This window comes from Cryptotermes secundus, unplaced genomic scaffold (assembly GCF_002891405.2).
Source record: "Cryptotermes secundus unplaced genomic scaffold, Csec_1.0 scaffold1079, whole genome shotgun sequence".
Classification (NCBI taxonomy): domain Eukaryota; kingdom Metazoa; phylum Arthropoda; class Insecta; order Blattodea; family Kalotermitidae; genus Cryptotermes; species Cryptotermes secundus.
Genome location: NW_019720729.1, coordinates 540,629 through 551,320, shown reverse-complemented (window position 1 = coordinate 551,320; position 10,692 = coordinate 540,629). Strand labels below are relative to the sequence as shown.

At 42.6% G+C, this 10,692-nt stretch overlaps 1 protein-coding gene across 3 annotated transcripts in view; it reads right to left on the bottom strand.

Annotated features, from left to right (window-relative positions):
* The window catches only part of LOC111872948 (xylosyltransferase oxt), a 70,998-nt gene that overhangs the window by 35,899 nt on the left and 24,407 nt on the right, over window positions 1–10,692 (bottom strand). For all 3 annotated transcript variants that reach the window (XM_023867261.2, XM_023867271.2, XM_023867280.2), the window contains exons 8-9: window positions 7,845–8,021; window positions 2,197–2,302 (exon numbers count right to left, since the gene is read on the bottom strand). In XM_023867261.2, coding sequence (XP_023723029.1) covers window positions 2,197–2,302; window positions 7,845–8,021 — 283 coding nt within the window. The remainder of the gene's footprint in view (window positions 1–2,196; window positions 2,303–7,844; window positions 8,022–10,692) is intronic.

Here is a 10,692-nt window from a genome sequence, read left to right as displayed (position 1 = left end):
GCCCGGTATCTCGGCAATGGAAGCAGGTGGTTTAGAATTTGAGCAGTGTATGTTACGCATTGAAGCATTCTTCTATACACAATGCTGTCTCATATTCACCACACCAAAACTGTGTATCTTTCATTTGGCCCTTTTTCCGTAAACCACAGATATTCTGTGCGGTTTTGCCTTCTTCCCAAAGGAGGAATACTAGGAAATGTCTTTCCGTGAGTCGATAAGCTTGCCAGGTCAGCTGCAGTAAATTCAACCGTTACGAGTTATCATAACAAGGGGTTGGTGCTATGCGTTTGATATTCCATCCATTTTGGCTGCAGCAGATGTCGTAGGGGTGACCACAGAATTCATGAAGTTATTCTAAGAACTGGCTGGTATGTAGTGCACGAAAGCAGAGCTTAGCTGGCTCAAAAAAATATTATGGTCATCCCTCGAAACGACCACCAAAGTCAGTACGATAAAATGGAGTCAACTGGAGCGATAATACATGAAGGAATGAGTTCTTTTCCCTCCCCCACACACACCCGTATCGTCACAGGGGGTGACCACAGTGTTCTGCCTTAATTTGTGGCGTTTTTCTAAGAACTGGCTGCTATGTACTGTGCGAAATCAATCGATCTTGCAAGAATAAATTTTTGGACATCCCTCTTCTAAGAATTCTAATTGAGTGTGTTAGTGTGGCCAGCTCAGGGCAATATGATATTATAAACACAGCACATATCACGTCTCTGCTGTTTATAACTTCATAGGAAAGAAAACACGCCATTCATAACAGTTTGAATGAGGAAACTTCTACCAGAAGCGACACGAATTTGCTGCAAGACAGGCATATGTAACGATGACTTAACGCAGCTAAAGTCATGTCTCATTATATACTGTTCTTCTGACAACAGGCCAGTGAAAAATCTAACAATCTACAGCAAAACCATCAATTATTATGGGCGTTATAACATAGGTGTGCAGCTGGACGAAACATAGACGTCGAACCCCCGCAGACGATTTAAATACCTTGACGAAACATACACGTCAAACCACGCTGAACGGTATAAGAAACAGGATGTGAGGGTAAGGACTGGTTCAGGTGGCTGAAGGTATGATCTTATGAACGTGATCGAGAGGATTTTCTTAGAATGTCACAGCAAAATGGTCCACAGTGTTTTCAACATGTCTCATAAATTTCTTTCATATACTTCAGGTTTTAAACAATTGCTGAACTATAATATTGTAACGTGTTTACGTTACANGGGGGGGGGGCTCGGCTTTTCGCAACATGTCACAATATTTAAAGATGTGAAATATGAGGTTGAAATAATCAAAGTCATTATTCAACAGACACTGGGTTGATAGGCAAAGCAACAGTTTAGGTGAGAAGCTGGTTCTTTATTGCAGAGCCATGATTTAATCCTGAATGACTTCGTGAGATTCATGGATTCTGTCCCAGTTTCTGTGGTTTTCCCCCTTGGTATTCATCATTCTACCATTGTCCCATACTCATATATTGCCAGCATCTGAGGTGCAAATTACTGCATCTCTGATCTTTAATCTGGGGGCTTCATCCCTGATTCAGAATTTAGCTGGTTACATAGTACAAAGTTAAGGGTTGACATTTTTATTTTTTTTATTGCTAGTGGGGTGGGACTAAGTCCCTATACTGCAGCCACTTCTGGCCTATTGTACCAGCCCCAGATGATAGGTGAGGGTGATTGTGGAGCAATTGGTGGAATGAAGATTAGCAGGGGAAACCGAAGTACTCAGAGAAAACCTGCCCCAGTGCCACTTTGTCCACCACAAATCCCACTTGACCAGACCCAGGAATGAGCCTGGGCCACTACGGTGGGAAGGCAGCGACTAACTGCTTCAGCTATGGTGCAGCCAAAGGGTTGACATTAGTACTGGAAGATAATTCAATCATGAACAATTTACAATCCATGTTAGTAGGAAACTGTTTTAGTTTGATATCCCAAGTTTGTGCCCAAATTTACAATTACAAATATCATTATGAAGGCTGACGAGATTCCTCGCAGAAAGTTGTGGAAATTTAATATATTTTTACATTAAGGAACAGAAGAGAAAGTGTACAGTTTCTCTCAAATTTATGTTAACTGTTTCAAAGTTATTCTCAACCTTTAGCACATAATAAACATTCATACATCCTTAGCACAAGTCACTTATGTGAAATAAAGTGTTGAGCTGATTACTCACTAGAAGGATATGGTCCATACAGCCAGTCTTCAACTTGATCTATTATCGCTTGATTAACAACTGGTTCAAATTTACGGGCAAAGAACAGCTGTCGATTCTCAGTGCCCTGCAACAGTTAAATTCATCTATGTAAGATTTGAGGTTTTCACAGTGGTGACTATGAAGAAAGCAGTCTTTTGGGATGTGGCACCATGTAGATGTGGTGTTAACCGACGTTTCAGAGGAATGTATCGCCTCCATCTTCAGGGTAGAAGGCCTGCTTGCACCTGTTCTTACTGTCTCTTCGCCTGTGGATTTTCTTATTTTTCCTTCTACCCTGAAGATGGAGGCGATACGTTCCTCCGAAACGACGGTTAACACCACATCTACACGGTGCCACATTCCAGAAGACTGCTTTCTTCAAATTCATCTATGTTTCAAAGTTCTCACAGCACTGACACTCATATTATGGTCTTCCGGCCGTGACACCGTGTAGTTTTCTAAGGAGACACCCATGTTTCAGAGAATATGCTGCCTCCAATTTCAGGGCTGAGTGACCTTGAAAAAGGCATTTTTCCTGTTTAATATTCCTACTGGCCGGAACCAGGCTCCATTTCCTTTCTCCCCTCCTGTGGGATTGAGTGATCACCTTCCTTGTGATCTTCCAAGCTAATTCAAAATATTCTACAGCATACACAGCTCAAGAAAAAAGTTCTCGGAAGAAGCAATCGCTTACTTTCCTTCGATATGATGTGGGCTGTGTAGAAAAATAAAAAATTAGAGTGGGACATACATACAATAAGATGATTTCACAAGCCCTTTATTTTTTTTCAAAATATGAAAAAGAGGCTAAAAATGGAAGCAGCATATTCTTCTGAAACAGTGATATCCACCCACACAATTATCTTGTGTCATAACCTAGATGACAACAATCTGAATACAATTCATGCTAAATGAGCACTATTGTACTATACTGTCAAGTGTATGTGACTCCCAATGGGGTTTTGGATTGGAGAGTGGATTTATTGACCACTTTAACACATGACTCATGACTACACTTAATTATACTGCCACTGCTGATCTCCACAATTTTACAGCACATGTCAAATCTTTTCAGTCTGTTGTATCTTCACCAGTAGTTGCCTGGTAATGGCTATTCCTCTGATTCTGTGCTCAAGTCATCTCTGAATGGCGGCTCCCTTCCAACTTCTAAACTTCTAAATCACCATTCCCTTTTTACTATTCAGTTGTTTCCATGGGAACATATTTGTTTGAGAAGCTGTTACTCAGGTACAGCTCCTGTGTATTTGCTTATTAAGAATCAGTTGCCTAGCAGCAAATATTGTTACATGGTCTGTTCCGAGGTTGTTACACTACAATACTGTCACATGATTAGAATGTAACTAGAGATGAGTTTTGGATTGATGCCTCAGTGTATTGCACGCTTTGATACAGCACATGACTACACTTTACAGTTCACTGTTACACAGATACTAGTGTCTACAGTCATGGCCTCACTGCTGTTGCTTGGTAGCAGCTTCCAACAGTAGACGTTCCCCTTCCTCTGGGTTGTTGAACTGTCCCTGGCCTCAGCTACCAGCTTCTAATAGCAATTGCTTAAAATGACTGAACCCCAAAAGTTCTCTGACTGACTCCAACTCAAATTCAAAGTCAAAGTTGTGTCAGTTAGTCGGTTAGTCTGTCTTGGTGTCAAGCATCCATCTGACGCCCAAGACCAGATTTCTATTATTGTCAGATAGTTGCGGGTTTGTTGATGTGAGAAGCCCTCTCTGACAATATGCTGGGGCTGTCATTTACCATTGCTGTTGGCCCTTGCTAGTGCAGTCACATTTACTGCCTATGAAACCTAGTGGTCATTTTGCTTCATGAGTTTTAATACAATTTTTGTGATAGCCATTATCCTTTTCTGACTAAGCCCCATTAAGCTCTCTCATGATCTGCTGAAATATCTTTGCAATTACTCTGAACATGTGTTCAGAGACAACCTCTTTGCATTAGCAGCCTGAACTGACTGACTTGGAACTTGTTGGCTGTACCTCAAGGCAGGAGGGCACTCATTTCTCCCACTGTGAAGGGGCAGGCCTGTGCAACTGAGGGCAGCTGGGTCTGCTGCTGCACAGCACCATCAGAAAGGATAGTCTGGGGGTGGGGTGGCTGGAACAGAATGCCCTCCTGTTGTAGTCATGGGTACTCTCTGCAACTTTCTCTTTTGCATCTCTTCCTTGGCATGCCCGCAGCCTCGACAGCAGTTGCAGCATGTCAGTATTGATGCTGTGTTGCCCTTTTCTGGACATTCATTGTGCAGGTGACAGCCCTCACACCACATACAATAAGGAAGCTGCTTGCAGTTGGCCCAGACATGGCTGAAATGTTGGCAGCTGTAACACTGTGTGAGACAAGTCTGGGCTTTGCACTCCTCTACCCTGATTGCAATATGGCAAAGGTTTGTCATGGGATTTTGATGTCCTAGGTAAGGTTATTAGGAAGAGAGGAACGTTTACTGTGCTTGTTCCTTCTGCAGGTGATTGATGGATGATGAGACATTTGAATGACACTAATAACATCAAAGTCAAGGTTCACTAACCCATCTGAGATGTCCTCTGTAGGAGCTGAGACTTGAAGATGCCATATTACACCCTTTATAGGTCTCTGGGGTTTCGGATAGAAGGTGAAGTATGGGAGGTTACTGCTAGTGAAGTGAGAGCAAATCGCTGAAAAATCCGCACTTTTCATGACAATCCTGGTCCCATTTCTGACGTTATGGAACTCAAAGGTACCTTTCGGTAAGCTCTTCACTTGTCTTTGCAACTGTATCTGGTTTACTTGAGAGGTCAGTGCAATGGGAGGCAGCCTATCAGCCAGGCTGGATGGCGTCTCTGATGCTTATGCTCAGTGGTGTCATCCACGTCGTCTCTGTGGTCAGGCCCCATTTCAATTGACCTCAGTGGGGCGAAGAAATTCTGGGTGGGAACGTCAGGCTGCAACTGTGACAGGGGGTCATTGACTCCCATGGTAGATGTTGTAGGTCTCTTATCTCTTTTGTCGGCGTTGTCTGTAGGTTCCCGCTTTCATCTTCTTTGCTCATGGACTTCCTCAATAGATGGAGGTGCATTAATTGTGGTCTTGGCTGTTTCTCCTTTGGTGGTGTTCTCTTAGGACCGCCTCTGTGGTCAAGCGGTCAGAGTTCCTGGGTTCGATTCCGGTTCTACCAGGTTTTCTAAGTAGTAGTGGGTCTAGAATGGGGTCCACTCAGCCTCTTGATGATAATTGAGCTATTTCAAGGAAATAATGGCTCCGGTCTAGAAAACCAAGATTAACGGCCATGTGGATCCACTGCACTGACCATGCAGCACCCTCTATCCACTAAGGTTGGTGCTACAATTTGCCGACAAGCGGCGGTCGCTTGGTTGGTATAGTTCGCTTGTGGACTAAAATCACCGAGTTTGTTTTTGGTGTTCTCTTTGAGGACTGCAGTCAAGATCTGCAGCACCTGTGCACACTCCATACTGGGCACTATACAGCTGCCTTCCTTTCAGAAACTGGTGGAGATTCCTCATGGTGTCTGCCATGTTTTGGACGATTAGAGTCCATTTTGAACTTTCACCAACTGATGCAGGGCAGGCAATAACAGCAAGTACCTTACATACATGTTCAATGACAGCATCAGTGTCAGGATGTTGTCGTATGGTGTTTGTAGTATTCCAACATCAGATATTCGAATAGGTTTGACCAGAGCTTCTGAAATTCTGGGGTGGGTACATTAGCCATGATAAGAGTTACCACTACTATTACTGTAACAGTTAATTATATACAGGAACCACACAAAGCACTTGATCTGCACAGGCCTGCCATCTTCACTCACACTGGTTGCACAAAACAGGAGAAGGCCATGAATTCATTACATATAGCTTACGCTGGTAACTTTGTGTAGAAACTGTCCATTGTTAGTTTTCTCACTAACTTTCACTAACTCAATGATTCACTCTGTTGCTACACTGTACTGTCCTTGACTCCTCACTGTGATCTCACTCACTCACCTTTTCTGTCCCTCCTCCTTGCTGAACCACTGACTCCAACTGAGTCTAAGTCTCATTTTATGACTGATGGTCAGTTGGTCAGTGTGTCTTGGCATAAAGCACCCATCTGGGGCTTGAGACCGGATCTTTATTACTGTTTGTCAGTTAGGGTCTTGTTTTTTGTGGGTGCCCTCTCTGACGAGAGGATNACACTGTACTGTCCTTGACTCCTCACTGTGATCTCACTCACTCACCCTTTCTGTCCCTCCTCCTTGCTGAACCACTGACTCCAACCGAGTCTAAGTCTCATTTTATGACTGATGGTCAGTTGGCCAGTGTGTCTTGGCATAAAGCACCCATCTGGGGCTTGCGACCGGATCTTTATTACTGTTTGTCAGTTACGGTCTTGTTTTTTGTGGGTGCCCTCTCTGACGAGAGGACGGGTATGTCTTTTGTATATGCTGCTGGTCCTTGCCAGCACAGTATTTCTCGGGTCCAAGAATCTTGGTACTTGAGACCATTTATTACTGTCTGAGATTTGAGACTTCCCTTTTTGTCGCCTCCTACAAATCGCAGGGTCATGGTGGAGGTATTCGAACCAGCCTCCACATGGGCCCCTGAATCCAACTGCTAACTGGTCCCAGTTATAACACCTCAGCATAGACTGCATAGAAAACATCTCTTCCATTAATTCTGTGTTCTCTAGTTGCCGTGGACACGTGCTTGTTTGTGGAGCCGTTACCTAGCAATGGCCGTTGTACAGTTGCTTGTTCTCGGTTGTTTCCTAGCAATGGGTCTACATACCACAATATTGTGATGTCATAAGCCATAGGCAACAAGAGACCTAAATTGTTTTCATTCAAAAATTAAATTTCACCATCATGAAAGTATGGAAATTTGTGACACATCTTAAATGTTACATTGTCTTGAAAAAATGTTGTATTCACATGACTCTAATAAAACATTTTTTAATCATTTTGTCTCTCTAGAGACATTATATCATCTTACAATTGAGCTCTACATATATTTAATGTGACAAACTTCATACAACCAATACCAACAACAGCTCAGACTGTGATATGAAATCTTGTTCCTGAATGCTGGAAATTGAAAAAGTTCCATGGATTTATCAAAAAAGTTAAGGGCTGTGATAAACACCAAGTAGTTTTAAGCAATGTGATTAGATATAACAAACAATGCTTTAAAATACTGTACATGTCATCATCTTTTAAATCTATGACTGAATACATATAAATACTCACATTACATACATGGTCAATTAGCTCTGATTTTAAATATACATTATCTTTCCAATGAAGAAAACATGAGGCAATTACCAAGGTCTGAGCACATATCTTGTGTGCAACCTGAAAATGTTGGCCTAATTTCAACATGACTTTGGCCACTGCTAAAGCTCAGAGTGTTCCTAAATAAAAAACAGAAGGGTAATGGTTGAACAATTTTAACCATTACTTGCCTCACCGTCTCTGTTTAACGATAATACAATATGCAATATTTTCATACCAGCAGATTCTTAAAAACAAGCAGTAACTATCAATTTTACACTTGCATTAACTTATATCAGTGTTGCAATAAAATTACAGTGAATAACATCAGAATTTCAGTTATCACCTGTAAACGTGGCCAATCCTCTGGCTTGAAGTCATTAGGACTGCAACCACACCAGTCTACTACATGCTTGTATTGGCATTTGCAACCCAAACGGCGCTTCCAGTTGGTCACATGAAGATTGTTGTCTATATATGTATCACAGAACTGAGAGTTTCTTAATGCAGTATGGAAGAAGGACTGAAACATAATTCATCAAAATAACATAAATATACAGGGTGTCTGGATGAAAGGTATCCAAAAAAAAATCTCTTGGAAACTGTCATACATGTATCTGGTTTATGTCATCAAACAGGAAAATTCTGAAAGTTTCTTTCATGCCTGGCTTACTCATGTACATCAGCTGGCGACCTTTGGCAAGCTCATTTATGATGGCAACACCATAGGAATAGGTTGCAATCACTTATTTGTTGTCCAGCATCGTTTTAGAAAGCACTATGGGCATCAACCTCCTACACGGAAAAGCACTGGGTTCTGGGACAACAAACTGAGAATTACAGGTAGTCTGTTGCATATAAAATCTAATGGAAAGACATGGACCTCTGAAGAAAATGTCAAATTGCATTGGAGAAGCATTCTAGCAAAGTCCGCGCAAATCAATTCGTGCTGCTAACTTGCAGTTACAAGTTCCATGTTCAACACTGCACGATGTGCTACACAAAAGGCTATGCTTAAGAGCATACAGGATTCAGATGATTCATGCACTAAAACCAAGTGACCAAGCAGTATACATAAACTTCGCTGCGGACATGCCAGAAAGAACTGATGCATCAGCCGATTTCTTCTGCCAAGTGTGCTTTTTGGATGAGGTGATGTTCCATGTCAATGGAGTTGTAAAACAGGTACAACTGCAGGATTTGGGGTAGTCAAAATCGACATGTCACATGTGAGTTGGAGAGAGGCAGCCCCAAAGTGAATGTGTGGACCAGCTTAATGCACATGTTTTTCTTTTTGGAAGAGATTGTGACTGGACATGCTGCAGCTGTATACGCTGACCCAATTACCACCTCAAACTATCCTCCAACAAGATGGGGCGCTGCCACATTTCTGCCACCATGTTAAGAACTACCTGGACAGAGAGATGGCTAGGAGATGGATCAGCAGAAGTGGCCAATCGCTTGGCCTCCTAGGTCATCAGATTTAACTCCACTGGATGTTTTCTTGTGGGGTTATGTGAATAACATTGACTACCGGGTTAAGATCAACGACCTTCAACAACCGAAAGCCCGCATAAGGGACACTGTGGCTACAGCAACACCAAACATGTTTCAAGTAATGTAGAACAAGGTGGAATACCATCTGGATATTTTTCATTCCCACCAAGGAAACCCACATTGAAATTTACTGCGAAAGTTATATACTCAGAAAATAACTTTGATAGTTTCCTTTGTAATACTGTAACACATAAATGTGTATAATAAATGCTGAGATACAATTATTTTATTTTGGATATCTTTCATGTGGAAACCCTGTATTTATATTTATACAAATGTTTAGTAACAAATAACCTGACTAACGGAAAGAATGAAAGACCAAAGAGGCATGTCACGAGGCTTAACTCCATCATTTCCTGGTAACATCATCCTTCTGGGCATTCAAATAGAAATCCAGAGTCATGAAGTCATTTAAATGAAGGTCTCAAGGTGTTAACTCTTTTCACTCTCTCCTGTCAGTATGAATGACAAATTAGGAATTGTTTCTTGGCAAGGCAGTGTCCACTGGTTCTGCAGCCCACCCAGCCATGTGTCCAGTGGGTAGAGGGGTCTTTTCCCTGGGGATATGGCAACCAGAGTGTGCAACTCACCACTCACCTCCCCCTAGTGCACCGGTTAAGAAAGCATGGAGCTATACCACCACTCCATCATACATCTTTATTATGTGCTACTTAAGTAAGCATAGGGATAACTGAGAGGAAAAGATCTGAACTCTGGCCTGACAAGTGGATTCTCCACCATGACGATGTCCCTGCACATGATGCATTAACCTTTAAGAGACGAGCGACTCCATATGGCGTCATGAAAATAAAGTCAAGGGGACGAATGACGCCATATGTCGTCGCGCAGTCCACGCGTGCGGCCGGCTTTTTAAAATCTAATTTTAAGTTATAAATTCTTTTTCTACTTACATGATTTTAGGGCACCAGCTTTATAAGTTGTCTCTGTTCCCACCTGCGTCGTCTAACGGAATGTTGGCTTCATGTGGAAATCTTGGAAACATCCGGAAATCCAGAGTCCGATGTCGCACTTCACGCACTTTGTCTGGATGGTTCTTCGTTTCCCACGTGAAAAGCACACACGACACCTCAATTGCGAAGTAGAGGAAGTCGGCCAGTGATGTGGTTTGGCCTCCTATAATCGGTATATCTCCGATAAAACGGCAAGGGTTCGACCCCTGGGCCGTTGATGGCGAGGTGGACCCCTTCCAGCATGTTCCTCACAAGAGCGAGACAAAATTCTCTGTGTGACAACAGGATGTAACTGTTCAGATCCAGGAGATGGAAAAATGGTTTATTTGTCCATTTCCAGGTTCGATGACAGATGTTATAACTGTTTGCCACAGTCTGCCCACAGCTCCACCTGAATAATTATTCACACTGCTCTTGCCATGCTGGTGTGGTGGTCCCCAGGTTGCCGACCAAGACGATGGTTCTTCGTCGAAATCAACCGCCAGTGATGTGGTTTGGCCTCCTCTAATCGAGATATCTCCAATGAAACGGCAGGGGTTCAACCCCTGGTCCGTTGATGGCGAAGTGGACCCCTTCCAGCATGTTCCGCACAAGAGCGAGACGAAATTCTCTGTGTGACAACAGGATGTAACTGTTCAGATCCAGGAGATTGAAAAATAGTTTATT